The sequence below is a fragment of the Thunnus albacares genome, chromosome 3 (genome assembly GCF_914725855.1).
Source record: "Thunnus albacares chromosome 3, fThuAlb1.1, whole genome shotgun sequence".
NCBI lineage: Eukaryota > Metazoa > Chordata > Actinopteri > Scombriformes > Scombridae > Thunnus > Thunnus albacares.
The window spans coordinates 1,187,501-1,209,390 of NC_058108.1; the positions used below are offsets into that span (position 1 = coordinate 1,187,501).

The 21,890-nt window shown below is 40.3% G+C and overlaps 1 protein-coding gene across 4 annotated transcripts in view; it reads left to right on the forward strand.

Moving 5' to 3' along the window:
- The window catches only part of LOC122978675 (microtubule-associated serine/threonine-protein kinase 1-like), a 77,312-nt gene that overhangs the window by 42,476 nt on the left and 12,946 nt on the right, over positions 1–21,890 (forward strand). For 3 of the 4 annotated variants that reach the window (XM_044345638.1, XM_044345639.1, XM_044345640.1), the window contains 13 exons: positions 3,429–3,504; positions 6,570–6,779; positions 6,875–6,976; positions 10,737–10,869; positions 13,115–13,182; positions 13,332–13,408; positions 15,097–15,305; positions 16,511–16,649; positions 17,382–17,514; positions 18,749–18,914; positions 19,325–19,426; positions 20,552–20,674; positions 20,877–20,986. In XM_044345638.1, the coding sequence (XP_044201573.1) occupies positions 3,429–3,504; positions 6,570–6,779; positions 6,875–6,976; positions 10,737–10,869; positions 13,115–13,182; positions 13,332–13,408; positions 15,097–15,305; positions 16,511–16,649; positions 17,382–17,514; positions 18,749–18,914; positions 19,325–19,426; positions 20,552–20,674; positions 20,877–20,986 (1,648 nt within the window). Of the gene's footprint in view, positions 1–3,428; positions 3,505–6,569; positions 6,780–6,874; positions 6,977–10,736; positions 10,870–11,178; positions 11,343–13,114; positions 13,183–13,331; positions 13,409–15,096; positions 15,306–16,510; positions 16,650–17,381; positions 17,515–18,748; positions 18,915–19,324; positions 19,427–20,551; positions 20,675–20,876; positions 20,987–21,890 lie in introns of those variants that run through there. The other variant, XM_044345641.1, reaches the window with a different exon arrangement.

Here is a 21,890-nt window from a genome sequence, read left to right on the forward strand (position 1 = left end):
AATAATAATAATAAAGTTTATTTATATAGCATTTATTAAAAAACAGAGATTACAACCTACGTTACAAGGAGAAAATGAAAAAGAAAAATAAACACATGCAGACAAATTTACCCAAATTGAATAAAGAAATAAGGAAAAATTACATTTTCAGAAACATTTAAAAAACTAAAAACTACCAATATACAGTATGTCAGTAAACAGTGGAAGAAATATTCAGATCCTTTCAGTAAAAGTACCACAACTAAACTATGACAAAGTCCTTTAGAAGGACCGCAGGGTCGAGCGGAGGTGTGCGGGTTTATTTATGCTCTAGAACGTAACCGCTGTGAAACAACCAGAAAATAACGTTTTATTGATCTGATTCACCGGCTTTCTCGCTCCCTCTCTTCATTCACTCTCTAGCTCGCTCGACTACAGCTGCTCTCTCTCTTTTTCTCTCGTCTTTTTTTTAAAATGAGTCGGGAAGCCGACAGCGAAGTCTAACTTTACTAACGTTACCAAGCAAAGAGAAATGTCCTCCCCTCGTCCTAGTAACGTCTTTAGTCTCTTGTCCCATTTCATAGGGGAATATTTCAATCGTTACCCCTTGTAACTCTGTCGTTCCGGCCGCACTACCCCCGTTCAGATGAATAGGACGACTGGCGTTTTCGCCGCACCGCCTGATTTGGTGTGAATGCAGCGTTAGTCTCTCTGTGTCACTCATAGAGAGAAATAGTCGCACGTTAGCAATGTTTTTGAGATAATAAAAAGCAGATTTGGTGACAAACCCCACATGAGCCTTAAAGTTCAGATCTGAGTCAAAGGTGTGGCCTTTGACTCAGATCTGGTTTCTTGCTTGGCGGCTCAGGATGAGTCCAGGGGAATTTAATGTCGTGACCAGATTCTCTCTCTGAGCCTTTGAACCTATAACTAGAATTTCAGTTTTATCCTGGTTGAGCTGTAAGAAGTTTTGTGACATCCAGACATTAATATCTATCTAAAAAAAAGAATCAGTTGGTCCGGTGTCATCAGGAGACACGGCCACATAAAGCTGTGTGTCATCAGCATAACTATAGAGAGAGATGCTGTGTCTCCTGATGACATCATCAAGGGGTAACATATATCGATAAAAGATAGGTGACCTTAAAATTGATCCTTGGGGAACTCCACAGGTTATTTGAGAGGTTTTGAAGAAATGATCACCAGTTGTATGAAAAGCAGCGCTCAGATCATTTAGTACCAACACTGAAGGTTTATTGGCATCTAAATGTATCCTGATATCATCAACTACTTCCACTAAGGCTGTCTCAGTGATATGATTAACCTGAAAACCACATTAAAACATTTCCAATTTATTGAGTTAATGTAATTGTGTATTTGTATGAACGCCAGTTTCTCTAAAATGTTGCTTAAAAATGGAAGATTGGAGATTTGTCTGTAGTTACTCGGTAATGACAAATCAAGAAGCTTCACAAGTGCCGTCTTGAACGCTGTGTGGAATAAACCTCACTAATTAGAGTGATTCAAAATTGCTAGCACCTCCTCAGACACTGAATTAAAAACGTTTTTAAAAAAGGAGTCTCATTGACAGATACTCAACCTGAAGGTGTCTGTCATCACATTTAGAAGCAATAAGCCGGTTGCTTTGGTCTGTAACAGGGTTAACGAGGTGATCGATGGTGTTAAAGAGCACTCTGGGGCTGCTTTTGTTAGTGTGTATCAGTTTAGAAAAATAAAACTATCCGTCCGAATTGCTTTATTATATATATATTTTTTTTTCATGTACATATAACTTGGTTTGGCATCATCTGCGCGCTGCGATCCGACAATCCTTCATTGTTGTAGTGATGATCAATGTGGAGCCACTAGTGTAGTAGTGTAAGCTACTAATTAAAGGAGAAGTCTGTAAATTCTGTATTATTGCAACCAAATTCTATGAAAAGACCAAAACCAGCGATGAACTGATCCAACTGATATTGTCTGGTGAACCCAAAGCCTGATATAGTTTTATTCTCTGTGCCATAGAGATCCACTGTTGTCCAAAAGCTATTAAAACACATCAATGATCCACTCAGCTGTACTTGGAAACATGTTCCTTTATCACCATGAGCACTTAAGTTTATTTTAGTAAATCCCACATACATTGTCCTGCTGCTATGGATACAAACTAGCGCACCAAATCTGTATTAGTCTGCAGCTGAAAATAGAAAAAACATCACTATTCGCCGAGCCGTTCTAAGAAATGATGGAGCCTTTTTTAAACAATGACACTATGGATACATTTTTTAAAAAGATTTACATCTTTAGAAGAGACAAATGGGCTGAGTGCCAAACACAGAGTAGTGTAGTTGTAAAGCATTGAGTGGTAGACTATTATATGGTTGGTTTTGCTCTTCTTCTTATTAGATTTGTTAACAATAAGAAAAATAAAGAATAACACCTGACTTATCCTTTAACTGATATGATGTACGACTGGGTTGTTAAATCTGTAGCATTATATTTTAAAAGCTAATGATATGTTTTGTGTGTAAAATTAACTAACAAGTAACTGTAATTGTCAGATAAAATGTATTAGAGTTGTAAAAAATACAATTTAGTGAAGTAGAATCATAAAGTAGAATTGTAGTCCTTGACGTGAGTAAATGTTACTTTCCACTATGTTATTATGTCAGTATCAGTCCAGCCTGCGGTGCTTTGTGCCTCTCCAGAGTGCAGCAGTTTGTCTATTAGCAGGAGTCTCTGGTGTACGCTCCCTCCAACCACACCTATTATAGCCTTCCCTCTGGATGCAACATGCCCTAACTACATACAACACGTCACTACTTATTCAGTTTTCATATTAAGCTCCTCAGCAGTTGTTGGCCTAGATAATATTCTATCTTGTGGCTTCAGTGTACAGAATGGCCTCTATTGTGTACTTTGTCTCATTATCACATCATTCTATGGAGCTAAACAGTCATTTGTTTCCCCTCAAGATGTCTTTTATAATATGTTTCCCCTTTGTGAATGTCCATTTCAGTATTCAGAGTATTAGATGATGTGAAATAGAAGTATTACAGATGTTTTCGGTCTTTGCGTTTACCTTATTTGAGCATGTGTGTGCGTGTATGAAAGCGTACGTGTGACTCCTCATGTGTTCATGCTTCTTTCTGACGTCTATACCATGCTCCTGATGGATTAGTGTGGCACGCCATGCAAGAAACACACCGGAGCCATTAGATGAGCCAAGAGTACTGAATATCTGAGCGGCCCATTAGCATAAAATACAGACAGGACGGACATGTGTGGAAGCAGTGAATTATTCCTTCATTCAAGTGAAAAATACAGAATTGCATCTCCCTCGCTTTCTGTCTCAGCGGCTGCCTCACCTCACTCTATCCTGCCTTCTTTGATTTTCTCAGTCAGTGTTGTTTATTACACTCCTGCGCTGTGTGTTTGTCTCTCCTCAGCCCGGGGCGCTCTCCATCCTGCTATGACAATGAAATAGTGATGATGAACCATGTCTACAAGGATCGCTTCCCCAAGGTCAGCGTCACACAAAAATAACACAACAGTGTAAACTGCACCTCTGCATGCACATTAAAATACAAACACAAACATTATGGATACAGTCAGTGGCTTCACCCTGCTACACTGAATTACATTTTCATTTGCATGTTAAAACATTTGGTAGACTCTCTCATCCAAGTTATGTATTCAGTCTCTGTTTGCTTATATAACTTGCCTAAAACAGGACTAGTATCATATGACACGTTCATCACGACATATCGTGGCATTCTTCAGCGTTTGAAGCATTTAATATCTATGACTAACCGCTTCAAACCGCCGTCGTTCATCAACCTTCAGGCTCTACCAGGATTGGCAGCGCTGCAGCTCGCTGACATTGTAGTACAGCGTGTTGCCAGATCATCGTGTCAGCTATCCCCCTATCTCACTCTTTTTAGTCTTCATCAAATTAGTCCACTTGCAGGAAACACTCTGTGTAGATCTTACTGGTAACACTGGGAACACTGGAGTGAAAGAATAAAATAAATAATAAGCACCTTGATGGTTGAAAAGAATCCTTAAATCATGTGTTAAGTCGTCATTCAGTAGATTTGTAGTAGCAGCAGAATAATATTTCAAAACAAGAGGAAAAACAAAATATTTATTTGGTCTTGAGCTGCTGAGCTCGCTGGGATCATGAGGACAGTTCAGATACTTTGAAGAGAAGTGTCTGAGGTTTGTGTTGGAAAGTGTGCAGTTTCCTGCAGTTCTGATCTCCACTGGGAGCTCCATCTACCACCGCAGTGCAAGAACAGAGACTATTGTCGACACAGCGAGCAGTAGATCAGATAGAGTATTTCCTGCTACAATAAAAAGGTTCCACCAGAGCCTGGCAAGTACACAGGTACCAGTATAGCCTTGGCTTTGTAGGGTAGCATCAGGGATTTGAATCTGATGTAACCCGATACAGGAAGCTAATGCAGGGAGCATTGAAGGGGGTGTTTGGGCAAGTTCAGGCAGGCTGCTGCATTTTGGATCAGTTGGGAGGATCTGACTACCTGCATGACAATATCAGCTATCAGAATATTGCAGTAATCTGAGCAACGCCTGCAGCAACACTAGGGCGGCATCATGGGATACATATACAGTATGTCATGCTGATGTCCTGAAGGATGAACCTGCAGAATCGAACCACAATCACCACAACAGCTGAACAGCTACAAACAAACTAAATGAAAACCAAAGCACAACAATGGGGGAAAAAAGAGAGGAAAGACCTTTAAAATGGAGAACAAGTGCATATTTCCAAAAGCTGTACATAAGCACACCTGTCAGTAAAAAAGAAACAACACAAAAAACTGTCCAAGTCATTTTGCAGCCTACGTGACTGCTGATAGGGCCGATGCCACCAGCCGCCTCGTTGCCCTTTTGCTTTCACATCACTCACATTCGTCAAACCCTGGATTCAGTAAAGTCCACAGGGATCTGGATCACACAGTTCCCAAAGATGTTTGTTGCAGCACATTATACATACTGCATGTTGCAAATATTACCTACCACCATAATGGACACTGTGCACACTATTAAACTTTAATAGTCTGGGATGCATCCTGATATGATGGTACCATGATGCACGTATCTCTGTAGCAGACTCAGGCATGCACATGCTGTATTAAGATGGTGGCTTTTAAATGATGCAACCAACTTATTATTTTTCAAAACAACAAATAAAAGGACATGTTATCATCATCTCATAAATACCAGGCAGGATAGATTAATGGATTTATGTTTCTTTATACCAGATTCTGACTCACAGCACAACAGAAACCAGAGTTTATTAGACATTTTCCACTCTTTAAAAGTTTTCAGTTGATGCTGTAAATCAAGTGATTAGATGTGTAGTCAGATTCCTTTATGCACGGTTCTGTTGTATTGAGCTGTTATCTTCATACTTCTCACTTTTATTGATACTTGCCATTCTTCTCTGACCTCCAACATAAAGAAAGCTTTTAGTCAGAGGGCTGTCAGTGACGTTTTGTTTATCGCACTATTCTTGGTAAACTGTTGACACCGCAATGCATGAAAACCCCTGGATGCTGGCCATGTCTGAGACACTTGAGTCCACCTATCTGTCACAAGCACAAAATCAATCAGATCACATATCCTGCTGAAGGCCGATATAGAATCAAACTGTAACCAAGTCTCATAAAGTTGTTGCTATGCATTATATACGAAAACATGGCTGCATGACTCAATGTCTAAGAGAGCCAACTGTTAGTATGAAGGACGAAGTGTATTTCTCCGTACAGGCAGATGTACTAAAACGTCTCACACAAACACAAACACACCATCATCCTGTGTACTCATTCACAGTGATGCATTGTGAAGCAGTGTTGAGGAATCATCCCACACACTGTTGTACGGTTCCCAGGTTTGTGAATGAAGGCTCAACATGGCTCAACATGACGTACCTGACGTCGGCTACTGTGCTGTAGAAGCTTAATGTATCTTATATTGTGATAATAATGTGTTTTTCTTTAAATTATCTGCCACGTGTGCCTGCTTCATGTTCCAAAATATTATCTGACTTGCTTTTCTACGCAATGTTTTGTATGTGCACAGATTTAAATGACCACAGAAGGTCTTATTCTGTCTGAAGCATTACATGTTCAGATGGGTCAGCGTGATGAAAATTGTCTTTGGTGATATGATTCTCATGCAATGACTAATTTAATCTCTATCAAAAACCCTTAAGTGCAACACACACCGGCCAGATTATGTAGCATCGTATCATTTGACACCGACGGCACACGGTCGGCTGAAGAAGTAGTCGAGGTGAATGTGAAGAAGATGCAGCTGCATGTCATCTGCATATTCAGTGAGATTCAGTGAGCATCAAGATTGAAAAATAGCAAAGGCTAACATACTGTAGAGAATGAATCAGAGTGTGTTAGTAACCCATCAGAAATTCAGTCCTAAAACATCTGATTAATGAGTTAAACTCAGCATATTGAAGTCTTTCAATATGTTTCATTATCTTCTCAACGCTAGTCAGACAACTTGACAATAATTCAACTGTTAACCGCCATCTTGTTCTCAATTAGGCCACAGCTCAGATGGAGGAGAGGCTGGCGGAGTTCATCCAGAACTACTCCCCAGAGTATGTCCTGCCGCTGGCTGATGGGGTCCTCAGCTTCATCCACCACCAGGTAGCGGAGCTGTCCAGAGACTGCCTGACCAAATCACGTGAGGGCCTCATTACCAGCGTGTACTTCTGCGAACTGCAGGAGAACCTGGAGAAGCTGATGCATAATGTGAGTTGTGGAGGTGGACAAGAGTGTAAAGGCTCCTCGAACACTACAACGTCCAAACTGACTTTTATCTGTGTGTCTGTGTCTTTCTCTAACAGGCTTATGAGCGCTCAGAGAGTTCAGAGCTCACCTTCGTCATTGAGCTGGTAAAAAAGCTCTTTATCATCATATCTCGTCCAGCCAGGCTCCTCGAGTGCTTGGTGAGTTTAACATCACTATGTGATTATGTGGCCTTTGTTTTGTTTGACAGTTAAGCAAATCCAGGCTCCTACAATCACTCAGAGATTCTCATCACACACTGATACGGATTTTACCAAATGAGCGTTTATTGAACCAAGTGACAAGACTGTCGGGGGGGCTCTTTTAAATTCTGAATGAGTATGTTCTCCTTCATCTGTGAGGAGAGACTTCTGTCCTCCCACATGGAGATGAAGGGTCGACTCCTTCACGCTGAAATGGCGTTAAAGAATTAGCAGAGCAGAAGTAGGCCAGGCGGTCCACAATGGATTCAATCTGAAGTGATGAAACACAGGTTCACAGCTGGAAGCTTCTCTGTCACTATTTAAAGGGAAGGTTAAGGCTTTTTGAATCTTTGACATTGCATTTGTTTTACTTGTTCTTTATTTAAGGGTGAAAAAAGTCTTTTTTTTGTGTGTGTGTGGTTTGGTTTGGACAAAGAGACATAAAGGGGACTGAATGTGCTTATTCAAGGAATCTGTATTCAGCTCTGACTCACAGCTTTACAATATAGAAATGAAAAACCTCCAAATTGCAGCAAATTAGCAGCACAAATACAGACCCAATGCCAGCACTCTGTACCTATAAAAGAAGTATTATCAAGCTATTGTTATATTCCCCTATTAGGATTACAAACATGAAAAACACATATGCACAGATTTAAGATGAACATAAAGCAGCTGCCTGCTGTTGCCGTTGAAGATGCTCGATTGAAGACTTTGTTCTTCACCTTGTTTATTCAGGAGAGATGAAAGTAATAATTTGATCTTTTGAGCAGCCTTCAGAAGAACTTGAATAGTTCTTATTTTAGCACCTTATGGTCACAAAAAGTTCCAAGACTTTATAAAAGAACAGCTTCCACTGATGCCTGCTGAGACCAAGAGGAGAGATTTCAATTTCATATTTCAATTTCATTTTCTTTCTGCTGTTAATCTTGAGAACAAAACTCTCCTCTCTACAGGTAGGATTAGGGATGATTCATCATTTAGATATAAAACAGGGTACGTACATGTAGCTATCATCACTATACACTGTTATTGTTGTGTCTGTCTACCTGTCTGTGATTGAGCCGTGCCAAACAGGAAGTCCTGTTACTATGTGACAGACGATAAAGTTTCTTGAATCTTGAATCTTGAGTATATACAGTATGTCAGACAGGATGTTAAACCCTAAAAGGAGTGAAAAAGATTTAATTAAACAATCAGTCCAAGTGGCTGCATTTAAATCCAAACCAGCGGACGTAGAAACACAGAACCAGAAAGGTACAGTTGTTTCCAGTAAACCTTCAGCATTCTTAATACATGAGATGTGCTGTGGATGTATGAACGTACTGTATTATGCAGCAGAGTTCATGGTTTTGTTTAAGCTGTGTCACTCAGACGTGCTGCACATCCTGTACTCTCATCGCCTCAGGGTGTTTTTCCAACTTAACTTGAAACTGTAAAATATTCTTTCCACCTCCACTACTCTGTGTGCACATGAAATCAGCCGGGAGACAGAGCCGTGTCCTTGGCGTGTTGATACATACAGCAGCACGTAACTCACCCCAACTTACTCATTAGTAACAAGCCTCTTTATATACACAGGAGGCTCAGCCATACCTGCATATCAGCTCACTGATTGATGGCCTCACATGTTCGTCATTGGTGTGGTCCCCCCCTCCCCCCCCTCCCCCCGGCTCATCTTTCCGTTGTCAAGGCAACCGTCAGAAGAGGTCGATAGGGTCAGGCCGGCCCTTAGGTTAGACAGGAGGAAGACACACAGAGATAAAACGTTGTCCTCGGATGTAGAGTTCATTTAGCATTCAAGTCAGTCGCCAAGTCTGATTCGGTGAAAATGTCACACAGTCCGTAGGCTGTTAGCTGCAAGAATATTATCCTGGAGGAGAGCAAGCTATCAGGGAGGCAGGTTAATGCTCCCTCTCCGTTCTCGCTCTTTTCTCTCTGGTCGAGGGGAGCAGATATGAGAGAACAGGGGAGGCAGGAAATGATCCTGGCTGCCCCAGGCTCCGCTTTCTAATCAAAATGTTATTCCACCAACAGGAATGAAACTGAATCCCACAGGATACCATGAAAGGCTGTTTCATTGGAGAAAAAGGATGTTTTTGGGAAAGCAATTTAAAGTTGGGAGGTGTATTAACACCGACTGGGTTTGTTTGACAGCCCTGTTGCAGTATTTGGTCATGAATTTGCAGCAGGTTGAAGTAAATCCTAGTTTAGTTATTATAACTTTTGCATTGTCGGTATTATGTGGTCCAGTCCATCAGTGGTCATTATTTGTTAGATATGAACTCTTTTGACGCTGCTGACAAGGTTGTTAGTCAACATGGTAACACTCAACTGTAAGACTGGAAAGAAACTAGGTTGTAATCTACTCTGATAAATTATTTTGCAATATCTTATCAATATATTGGCAGCAATCATGATGGTTTGGTAAGTTGATAAGTTTTGTCGTGATGCTGAGCCAGAGCTGTTTTGTTTCTGTAGATATTGAAACTCTGATCTGTTCTAGTTTCTGGAATTTCAGCCTTTTACCACTTTAGTATTGATTAGTTATGATATTTAAAACTGAAACTGAAAACTTATCATAGTTAGAGATGCATGAAGCATTTTCCTCTCCTGATTCCAGGTAATGATCTGATATCAGTGTTTCTTTTTCCAAAATGTTAAATCTGTATAAACACACATTTGTCGGGTTAAACGTTGAGTCGTCGGCTCCCCGTGACTGAGAAATTGTTACTCTTAGCGGAAACATTGAAATTTATGATGACAATGTCAAAGAAACTGTATTAAATGTGGACCCCCATAAATAACATCAGAATTAGTGCAGTAAATAGATTCTGTTAAAGCTGAACAATTTGGAGGTCAATCGATTATTTGCTTTGAAGACAATGAATCGGCAATATCTTTGATTCTCAATCAATAGCTTATTTTCTGCCAAATATTGACTCAAATCCTAAAATGTGAATATTTCCTGTGTTTTCTGTCTCTTTTTTACAATTTTTCAACATGTTTTAGATCAAACGATAAATCAAATCAACAGTGAGAAAATAACTGGATGATTAAAAATTAATAATAATTAGTTGCACCCTTAATACAGAATATGAATGAGTCCTGCTTGTCTGAAAAATATTTAACCGTTTTAAGGTTGTATTTTCCTCAATATCATGATGCGTATATGTGACCCATATGATTATACCGTCATTATCGTTGTCATAATATCATGATGTTCACCTGTCATCAGTTACCTGTGAGTCTTTCCCAGCAGTGTGACATCATTCAAACTGCTGGATATAATTTAGTCTCTTTTCTTTAAGAAGATATTTCACAAGAAGGGACAAATGTTTCTTTTTGTGATCCAACACATCAAACACTTCAATGGTAGCAAGTGTGGACATGGTTTTGGTGCTGGTCTTCAGACCTATCTAAAGGTGTTAAATCTCTGATTATATGGACTTGAGCACTGAAATAAAGTGATTTAATATGTTCAGAGTGTTAAATAATCCACAATAATTTTGCTGTGCTACATAATTTGTTCACCAGATTTCAATCTATTACTTTAGCTCTGATTGATGTGGTTTCTTTTTTCCCTCCTGAATGTTGTCTGCTGTAAATTCTCTGAGTAATTTAATCTGATGCCAGATATTCAGATACTCAGACATGTCAGCCTGAGCTTTAAGGTGCGTTTATATTGGCACATCAATCTTTTTTCCTCCAATAACAGGAGTTCAACCCTGAAGAGTTCTACCATCTCTTGGAGGCAGCAGAGGACCACGCCAAGGAGGGACAACTGATGAAGGCAGACATCCCTCGATACATCATCAGCCAGTTGGGGCTGACCAGAGACCCGCTGGAGGGTAAGAGAGAGAGAAAAAGAAAGAAAATAACTGTTCTGGGATTCATTGTACATAAGCAGCCTGTTCTTGTACTGAATTCACATAAATCACAAACAAAAACAAAAGATTTTGAGAAATACACTTCCAAGAGTTAGATGAATGGACGGATACCACTCTCATATCTGTGTGTTCAGTACGGAGATAGAGCCAGCAGGCGATTAGCCTAGCTTAGCAAAAACATTGGAATCAGGGGGAAACAGCTAGCCTGGCTCTCTCAATTCAGAAATTTGAGTTAAAAATACACCTACCAGCATCTCCCGCTTAATTAACAAGCTGTAAATCGTTTATTTTAGCTGTACACAAATAGTAATATACAAATACCCATTTGTGTTTTTAGGGGGATTATTTACTGGAAATATTCCTCCATGATCAGCAGTTTATCCATCCGTCTATGCTGCATCTCTAGCTACACTGCAGGTTTCCAGATATGGTTGGTGAGCACAGGTTTTAGTACAAGTATTTATTGTTAGTATGATAAGTAAGTATTAGTATACTAAAACCACACACAGCATCAGTATTAAAAGTGTAACTAACGATGCTAACCATTTTTATTCACCACACTAGCAGCATTGCTCTCAGGATGACAATGTAAGGTTAGCATGCTAACACTGCTAACACAAACCAGAATGGTGAACATTGTAAACGTTATACCTGCTAAATATCAGCATGTTAACATTGTCATTGTGAGCATGTTAGCATGCTGACATTAGCATTTAGTTCAATGTACTGCTGTACCTAATTACAGCCTTACTGAGCTACTAGCGTGGCTGCAGACTCTCTCGCCTTGTTTTGGCAAACAACACCAGGGTGCAGTGACTTCCCATAGTCTTGTCATCACAGTGAGGTTGCCAGGAAACCAGCAGAGATGCGGCACAGAAGTGCTGATCAGATGGATAATGGATTTTGTGCCAAGAAATAGTTACAACCACAACTTGTCATTTTTACACCATTGTTTGTACAGATTAAACAAACCAGATGCAGTGTTTATCAGAGAGCCTCAGAGGTGCTGATAGGCAGGTTTTTTTAAGTTTGGCAGGAGCCAGGCTGTTTCCCCCTTTCTTCTAGTCTTTATCCTTAGCTAAGCAAACCACCTCCTATCCCCAGCTCCGTAATTAACTCTGACATGAGAGTGATATCGATCTTCTCATCCAACTCTTGGGAAGAAACTAAATAACCGAACTTCCCAAAATGTCAAACTATTCCTTTCAGCTGCTCCTATCAGCTGTTTTGGATGTCAAGGATGAGATATTTATTGACATGTAGAGTCTGAACAGGCTGTATCATTTGCTGGCTGGTTGTGCAGCAGCACCGCCGTCTTTCATTAATCATCACGGCACAAAATCGGCTCCCAGACTCGCCGTTCTAATTCACATCTGCTCTGCTCGTCCCGTTCTAATCCATCATGAGCTGTTCATTAGCTGATGGGTTAAATGGCCCGGAATGACTCTTCACAATAAACCGCAGCAGATTTCTATCTGAATTCATGAGAAATATGAGCCTGTTAGATCTTTCTCAGTTAATCTCTGCTAACAGTGAGCCACTTGATATCTTGATCTTGCACTTTCTTTTTTGCACCTACGTTATTATGCACAGACACCCATGCACACCCACGCAGCCGCCTGCACGTCCACGCGTTAACTTTCTCATTAATTTTCTTGGATCCCCGTAGAGACTGTTGACAAGATCAGTTGTTGGCAGCGTCAAACAGAAACTGACAGAATATATGATTCTGGGCTGAGTCACTTTCATTTTACATGAAGTTAATATCTACAGAGCAGCTTTGTAAACCTTTGCAGAGTTAATCATCATTCAATTATTTCACTGCTTCAACAAAACACTACTATAATCAGTGTATTCTAGCAGCTGTCACATACAGTACAAGAACAGTGAAAATTTGCTGCCAGAGCTGCTGGAGGTGGGAGGATGTACAAAGTGAGGGGGAGGAAGAGGAGAGCTGAAGGAGACAAGAAAAATTAATAGGAAGGAGATATTTTAATTTTTGTGTTTTTGTCTGTGTGATGTGCTGCGTTTGGACCTTCAGCTGTTTTTGAAACTTGAATAGCTGTTTTGTCAAAGATGTCTGAGCAGCTGCAAATTTTCTATCTGCTCACAGCAGTGTGGGAGGCCTGGTGTTATAGCATGAAAAAAATGTTTCTTTTCATTTTGACATGAGGTTTGCTCGTTAAATAAAAATGTTTCTCACCAGAAATCGTGAGCCTCGACAGCTACGACAGCGAGGGTCCACACACACCGGAGACCGATGACTCAGCAGAGGTGAAGAGCGAACAAACACACACTCACACAGACACACCTTTGTTTATATGCATTCACACACAATACACACAATATGGAATCATTAGAACATTTGAGAGGAAGTGGTTTAATTTAAACCACTGTGGGGAAAATGTTGGGTTTGTCACCAGGGAAAAGGAAGAGCCATCAAGCCACCGAGTGAAGAAGACTTTCAGAGCATCAAATTGATCAGCAATGGAGCGTACGGGTAAGCAGTCGACTGAAACCTGTGCAACAAAAAGACAACAGAAGCACTCTGGACTGTTTGAGATGCAGATACAAAGACAACCAAAGCTATAAAACTACAAAAACACAGCTGCATATTTGCAGTTTAATTAAACCAACACTTTCACCCTGCAAACTGGTTCAACCAAGATCAAACTTTCTTTTTTCAACACACAGTGTTTCACCAAGAGTTCATTAAAGGTTCAATAAGAGAGGCAACACAATAGTGGAAACTGGAATAAAACTACAACAAATGCTCTAATAATTAGAGTCACATCCACTGCTGAGAACCAGCTGCCTGGAATGTAGGAAACCAATCTAAAAATGATGATATATCACCATGTGGAACATGATCAGTGTTCATGTAAAATATACACAATTTATATTGTATTGAATTGGCTAAAACATGGAAAACCACCAGTATGGTCCCTGGACTACAGTAGACATGCTAAGCTAATGCTATTAGAAATTGTTGTCAAAAGGAAGTAAACTAATTGCAGCTAATGATGAGATGTGTGATGTATCTAGAGCTGCAATGATTAGTCTTTAATTGATTAGTCGATTGACAGAAAATTAATGAGCTATTATTTTGATAATTGAATAATCTTCTCAGTCTTTTTTATTAATATTTTTTAGCCAAAATGCCATTTGATGGTTTCAGACTCTTTTTCCTCCTCTAACACTGTAGTGAATTGAATGTCTTTGAGTTTTGGAGACATTTGATGACGTTACATTCGGTATTTTTCATAGTTTTTTGATGTTTTACAGACCGAAACGATGAATCGATTAATCAAAAAACTAATTGTGAGATTATTCGATAATTCAAATAATTGTTAGTTGCAGCTGTAGATGAATCATCTCAATAATAGAAAATGTTGTTTTCTGCCCTTTTTACTGGGAGCACACAGCGTATTGTTTCGTAAGAGAAAGTCAGTGAGGTTTTATTTTCTTCTGATTTTTGCACATAAAGTGTAAAGATTGATTTTATGTTTGATATCTACAGTAGAAGTGTCTTGTCATGACATGAAGATAAAAACCAAACCAGCTAACTAACAGACGCTAAAACTCGCATCGCCAGTCCTCGGTGGAGCGAAGAATCATTAAAACACCAACAGTGGAGGATCAGAGAGATTTAAAGGGGACTCGTTTTAAAAAAGCATGTCTGACGTGTTCTCAGCTGCTGATCTGTTCAGTCAGTTGACAGAAATGACAAACTTCAAATCTAATCCACAACAAACAAACAAACAAGCAGCAGCGGTGGTTTTAAGACAAGAGGAACATGTCGTCTCCTCTTGGTTTTAATCAGTACACATGCTGGTGCATTTCAAAAGATTTTCACTTTATCTAAAGCTGTCTCAGTTGCACCGGAAAGGAGAGCACTGCATTTTCTGCCCATGAGAAAGACGGCTTGTAATACTAGTAAGACAGTAATTGATAGTTCTGAGGTAGGATTCAAGATTCAAGTTCAAAAACACCACAAAGGTTATTAGCTTGGGGCTCGACATTCTGTGCCAGAGGTTTTAAATCTTAGTATCCACTCAGCCGTACTCTAATAAATTCATGTCCAAAAAGCAGAAGGAATATCTTTTCTATTTTTTTTTACCACTGTCTCACTATGCTGTCCTCAATACTTCATCTCTTTATCTCTCCCGTCTCACCCTCTCTCTCCAGCGCCGTCTACTTGGTGCGCCACAGGGAGACACGTCAGCGTTTTGCCATGAAGAAGATCAACAAGCAGAATCTGATCCTGAGGAATCAGATCCAGCAGGCGTTCGTCGAGAGAGACATCCTCACCTTCGCGGAGAACCCCTTCGTCGTCTCCATGTTCTGCTCCTTTGAAACACGCAGACACTTGTGCATGGTCATGGAATACGTCGAAGGTGAGGTTCGGTTTTACTGACACGCTACTGGCAGACTTTTATTACGAGATAAGATTATGATTCATCAGGCCACTCTGAACTCTTCCTGTTCTGTTCGTCCTTCCTTTTTCTGTGTCAGGTGTTTGAAGAAGATGTTAGATCAGATTTCTGTATCTGGTTTGTAAAATAACGACACTTTCCAGCCTTTCCTCCCTGGCTCCTATTTCCTGACCTAGCACTTCACTAGTCTGGTGTCCCCGACCTTTCTAGTCTTTACTGCTTTTTGCTTGTAGCGATCGTGACCTTGAATCCTTTTGCACTTCATTCATTTCATCCCCGGATAAAAGTGTCAGCTTTAATGCCCGACAAGTGGCGGTATTGTTTGCCCTGCCCTTGTTAGCCCTCATTCCCAAAACATATGACAGTATCAGGGAAGCAGAAGTAGAATGATGGAGAGTGATTTTCAGAGGGGCAAATGAGATTGATCCATGTTGAAACAAGGTCAGTAGATTAACACTTCTGCTCCAGCTCTGCTTATCTTTTCTCTGCTGAATTTCCTGGAGGTCAGCGGAGGACAGTGTTGTGGTCCTGGTAGCTGCAGAGGTTCTTATGTTTGCTGTTGGTGCACAAACACACACACACACACACACACACACACACACACACACACACACACACAGGCAGGAAGGGTAGTTGTGTGTGTAGTTGTGATGCTGCCATCATACATGTGGCAGCAAAGGTGGATTACAGAAAAGATAAATAAATGAATAAACATATATATCTCATCTGTACACATATACAATTTAAATATACTGTCATGTATTTGAATATATTACAGATATAGATATATATAATGATGCTGCCTCAAGGGGCTTTATAATCTATAGAACGTATGACACTCTCAGTCATTAGACCCTCAATTCGGATAAGAAAAAGTCACAATAAAAACCTTTAATGGGTAAAAAATGAAAGAAACCTCAGGATTAGCAGCAGAGGATGGATCCTCATCCAGGACAGAATAGATGTCAGATCTATATGTACAGAATAAACCAAAACAGCAAAATGACAACATGGAAAACCAGGATGACAAAATGATAGAATATATGTATGAAGTTTGTTTACAATCCATCCTGTAGAAATGTTTTATATTTATGACTAAATCCACTGACTCTTGGATTATCCTGGTGAGATCAATTGAAGGATTTGAGGTGTTATTGTGTTCTCAGGTGGTGACTGCGCCACCTTGTTGAAGAACATCGGGGCTCTGCCAGTAGAGCTGGCGAGGATGTACTTTGCAGAGACCGTTCTCGCCCTGGAGTACCTGCACAACTACGGTATCGTCCACAGAGACCTCAAACCTGACAAGTGAGTGTTTAAAGCTGCACTTATCAATATTTTTTTTTTTTATTAAAAATGGATCAAATGACTGTGTGTAATGTGGAGTATCGGTTCCCTTCAACTCTACAGAGCCTTTTAGTGTCCAGCTCATTGTTTTGGTTGTCTGTGTTATTTTTGTTTAGTCTCACCGCTCTCATTTAACTCATTTTCAGGAGCAGCTGTAGTCTAGCTGCCCAGCACAGAACGGCAGACATACAAAGCTAGCGACTAGCTGGTGAACATAGTGGAACATTTAACAGCTCAACATCCAAATATTTCCTTCAGGAGTTGGTTGAGACCAAACTAGAGATAAAAGAAGAGTGAACACTGGCCTGACATTCACATGGTGGCCAGAAACATGACTCCAAATCGATGATAATGTTACTCTCTGTGTGGTGGATGTATAGATAGGCAACTGTATGCAAACCTGTTGGCCTACTTTACCAACAAACAACTTAATAAAGTGATAGTATGTTAGTGTTACATTTACAGCTTGTTCTGCTGCCCCCAAGTGGCCAAAATATGAAGTAACGCTGTCTGGTGTCAAGAGAGACATGGCAGTAAAATACACTTTATCACTTTAAGGTTTTTCAAGCTGTAAGGCGAGCTGCCATTGATGAGACATTAAATATGAAACAAGCAGGATTTGATTGCCATGTGCCAGAATCTGAAGTTTTTAAGTGTGTAATGTGTAATTGCTTGTTGTCTCTCTTGATATAGTCTGTTGATCACCTCCATGGGCCACATCAAGCTGACAGACTTTGGCTTATCGAAGATGGGCCTGATGAGCCTCACAACCAACCTGTATGAAGGACACATTGAGAAGGATGCCAGGGAGTTCCTGGATAAGCAGGTAAAGTACCTGGAACCTAGAACCAGTAGGTCTGGTAGATTACTGGGTGGCTCCTCAGCCAGTAAGACATTAATGTCAGTATGTATCATAACATAAGAACAGAAATGCTGACAGATACATTTAATTAGCGGCTGTATAAACGAGGTGTGTGCCATGAAATGCTAAGATAGGATGTAAGGTGGATGCACGACTGGCATTCAGAGCGTCTTTCAGTCTTCTCCAGCCGTGCGTGCCAACCTGCCAAGTCATCCGGCAGGATCATTAATCTCCAAATAAAGACATTGCAACACAATGCTTCCTGTGTCGTCTGAATTAGTGAATCATTAATGCTCGCCATCTCCATCACAATCCCATTTTGCAATTACAGTTATTGTTTGTGCTCTGAATTAAACTAGTCATAATCAGTCAGATTGGCCCGTGTGTCCTCCAGCCCTTCTGGCATCTGTTTGTCTGCCAGTAATCAACTCACATCTGTGGATGAGACAGACCAGGGGCTTTGCTCTTCGTGTTTCGAGTGCAGATTCTGATTAGGGGAGTATTTCCCATTCAGTCAATAATGATGTCTGTTGTGTAAGACAGCGTGTGCAGCCGCTCGCACATTAACACACACTGACACAAATGCATACATTTCATATTCGCTTTCAAAGTCCCTGAACAGTATATCATTACTGAGCAGCACATATATATCAGATATATATAGAAATGTAAATCCGATCAGGAGAATAAAACCTTGAACGTGTCATCAGTGTGGAAAATGTCAGACAGACAGAGCAGAGAAGCTAAATTGATGTTTTCCATCTTACTGCTGTTAGTATTAAAGAGTCAGTTTGTCCACATCATTTATGGAAATCCCATCCACCACAAAAGCAATTTAACCATGCAAATAATTTCAGCTGTATTTGCTGAGACTATCATTTGAAAAGCTCAGCAGTTATGTCTCTTTCAAGAGACGTCTCTGTCATTAGTTATAGGTTAGACCACTTGTTATTTTATATAATCTGTACATTGTGCATTTCTGGCATTTTTAATGCTTTGAGCATCTCAAACTACTTGCATGGCTCGATACCACCAGAGTTAAATAGGAAACTTGGTCTTTTGTAATTTGAATAGAGTGACTCTGTAAAGAATATTTTTATTTAGGGTGTTTCTAAAGCATCTTTAACTCATCCTTTTGTTCCCTCTCTCTTTCTTTCTTTGTCCTTTCTCTCTTTTCCTCCTTCTCTCCGTCACTCAGGTGTGTGGTACTCCTGAGTACATCGCTCCAGAGGTGATTCTCCGTCAGGGTTACGGCAAGCCGGTGGATTGGTGGGCCATGGGAATCATCCTCTACGAGTTCCTGGTGGGCTGTGTGCCTTTCTTTGGAGACACTCCTGAGGAACTGTTCGGACAGGTCATTACAGGTGAGAAAAACAGCGTTAAACATACAATACTTCTGTCTTTCTCAGAATACAAACCAGACATTTATAGCTATTAAAAGCAAACTTTAAAAGCTGTACTGTATGTTTTCATTCAAGTAGTTTTCAGGGTTTTTATGCTTCTTAATCTTGGATTAAATTGATAAAAGATTGAGTGTTGCTGTGATAAGATTCAAGCAGAGTTTTGAAGTCTAAAGATTTCGAACACTGCTCTAGATAGTGAAGCTTTTGGTCATGTTTAATACTGCATTTCTTTTTTTTCTCTGGGTGAAAATGCAGGTATTATGAGTAATTTTACAGCCAATGATCTGTCATCTTCAAAAGTACCTCAAAATGACAGTGTTTCTCTTCTTTGTCACTCTGACCCTTTGCTATCTCTGCATTGTCTCTATCAGATGATATAGTTTGGCCGGATGGTGACGAAGCCTTACCTGCAGACGCTCAGGCTCTCATCTCCGCCCTGCTGCAGACCAACCCTCTTGTGAGGTTGGGCACAGGTACTAACTTTCACTTATATCAGACTTACCAGCTTTAGCAATTTTTCAGCAAGATTGAAAATGCAAAGTAGCAAAAATAAAAAAAAATAGTTAATAGACATTTTGGGAAATTTGCTTGTTTGCTTGTTTTTTACCAAGAGTTGAGAGGATTGTTAGCCAGCAGCTGGTTAGCTTAGCTAATTACAAAAACCTGAAACAGTGAAACAGTTAGCCTGGCTCTCTGCCTCCAGCACCTCTAAAGCTCAGTAATTAACATGTTGCTGTATTTCTTATTTCTAATCCGTACAAAAACTGACAAGTTGCAGTTTTAAATGGTTTATGTGTCCGACTGTTTACCTTCTGTTTCCAGTGTTTGTGTAAAGGTAAACGTCTCCTGGTTGCAGCTTAATTTTTAACTGACAAATAGAAGAGAGTTATCGATCTTCACGTCTAACTCTAAAGCAAATACGCATATTTCCCAAAATGATGAACTATTCCTTTAATGAAAGCTTTTCCAAAAAGTTTGTATGTTGAAAAACTGACAATTATGTGACGATATATAAAATCAACTCTGCATCCCACGAACACATATATAACTGGTAATATTTGCTTTTCTTTATTTTGAAACCTGCAGTAAGTGATTTTGTGGCCACTGGGGGGCAGCATAAACAATTTGTGATCACAATGATCATGATGATATGTTTGAATTGTTAGCAAACGTTCTACAGTTACTTTGGAGTCGTGTTTCAGGCCATTTGATGAATTTAAGTCTAATATTCACTCTACTTTAGCTGTTTTTGTTCTCTACCAACCCTGAAGGAAATATGTGTCTGTGTCTTCAGCTGTTTAATGCTCCACTATGTTCACCAGCTAGTTGTTAACTGTGTCAGTTTGCCGTTTGGTGCTGAGTAGGTAGTGTACAGCGGGTTTTTAGAGCTTTTTCTGCTGTAAAGCTCTGTGAAGAAGAGGCGAGGTGCAGAGTCGCTGATAATAATTCTCTGTAGGTTCATCACCTCTCACATTACACACTGTCATCTGATACATTGTTATTATGATAAAACATTGATTTTACCTGTTTTAAACATACTGCGCGTCCATATTTTGCTGAAGGCTCACAGGTCATGTGGTTTGTACCCCTGCCACCAGGTGGAGCGTTTGAGGTGAAACAGCACTCGTTCTTCACGGAGCTGGACTGGAACAGTTTGCTGAGACAGAAGGCGGAGTTCATCCCTCACCTGGAGTCGGAGGAGGACACCAGCTACTTTGATAGTATGTGTGTCTGGATTTATGTGTCTGTAAAGCTCAGCAGTTACATCAATATTAGGTTTCGTCGAGCGCGACAGTCATCCTGTGACAGTCAGAAAAGCACGTTTTATGTTATACTGACAGCTCATATATTTTATCCCCCCTCCCCTCCCTCTCTGTCTCTCTCTCTCTCTCTCACTCACTCTCTCACTCCCTCCTCTGCCAGCTCGCTCGGATCGTTATCACCACATCAATACGTACGATGAGGATGACACCAATGACGATGAGCCGGTGGAGATCAGACAGTTCTCCTCCTGTTCTCCTCGATTCAGCAAGGTCTGACTTTGTCTCTCTGATGCCCTCTCCTCTTTCTTCTCTCTCTCTTTCTCTCTCTCTGTCACTTCACTCTGACGTCTCTTTTTTTTTTTTCTTTCTTGTTCTCCATCTCACTCTGTCAACCTGTCAGCCGGTTATAGTTTGTTACACACAGACACTCGCTCGGCACTTTGGATTCTTTCGCAGCATCAGATGAGGAAGGAGGAGATAAAATGAGGTCATATCATATAGAGAGCAACACCTGGAGGCTGGACGCAGGTCTCATGTTGTAACTGTTACACCTCTCCTTCTTATCCCTCTCGTCTTCAGTTCCTATTTTAAGCCGCTCAGGTGCCTGTATATCTTTAATATCAGCGTCTCTAACCTGTCTGCAGATGTGCGTTTCATAACCCCAACGGTTTTTCATTTTCATCTTTCATGCCAGCTCTCCTGATCTGTGTCTCTCTTCCTTCTGTCACACTTTCCCTCTCGCGTGGGATTTTCTCACCTCATGGTATTTTTCTCTCTCTCTCTCTCTCTCTCTCTCTCTCTCTCTCTCTCTCTCTCTCTCTCTCTCTCTCTCTGGCTCTGTCTTTCCATCTGCCTTCCCTCTGTCTTTCACCCGGTCCATCCTCGTCGTGAAGGAGCTCTTCAGTAAATCAAAAGCACCTCATTAAGGGGCCGATTTCAATTATATCTGAGATTATTTGAAGTTATGTTTGAGGGGCTGTCGAGAGGCCTCAGCGGAGCGACGCAGGTGAACAAAGAGCTCTGCTGAACACACATGCAAACACACATATGGATATTGTTTGAATTATCAATGTAGAGCTGCAATGATTAGTTGACTAATTGATCAGTCAATCATAGAAAATAAATCACAACTATTTTGATATTCAATTAATTGAATATTAACTAAGCAAAAGAA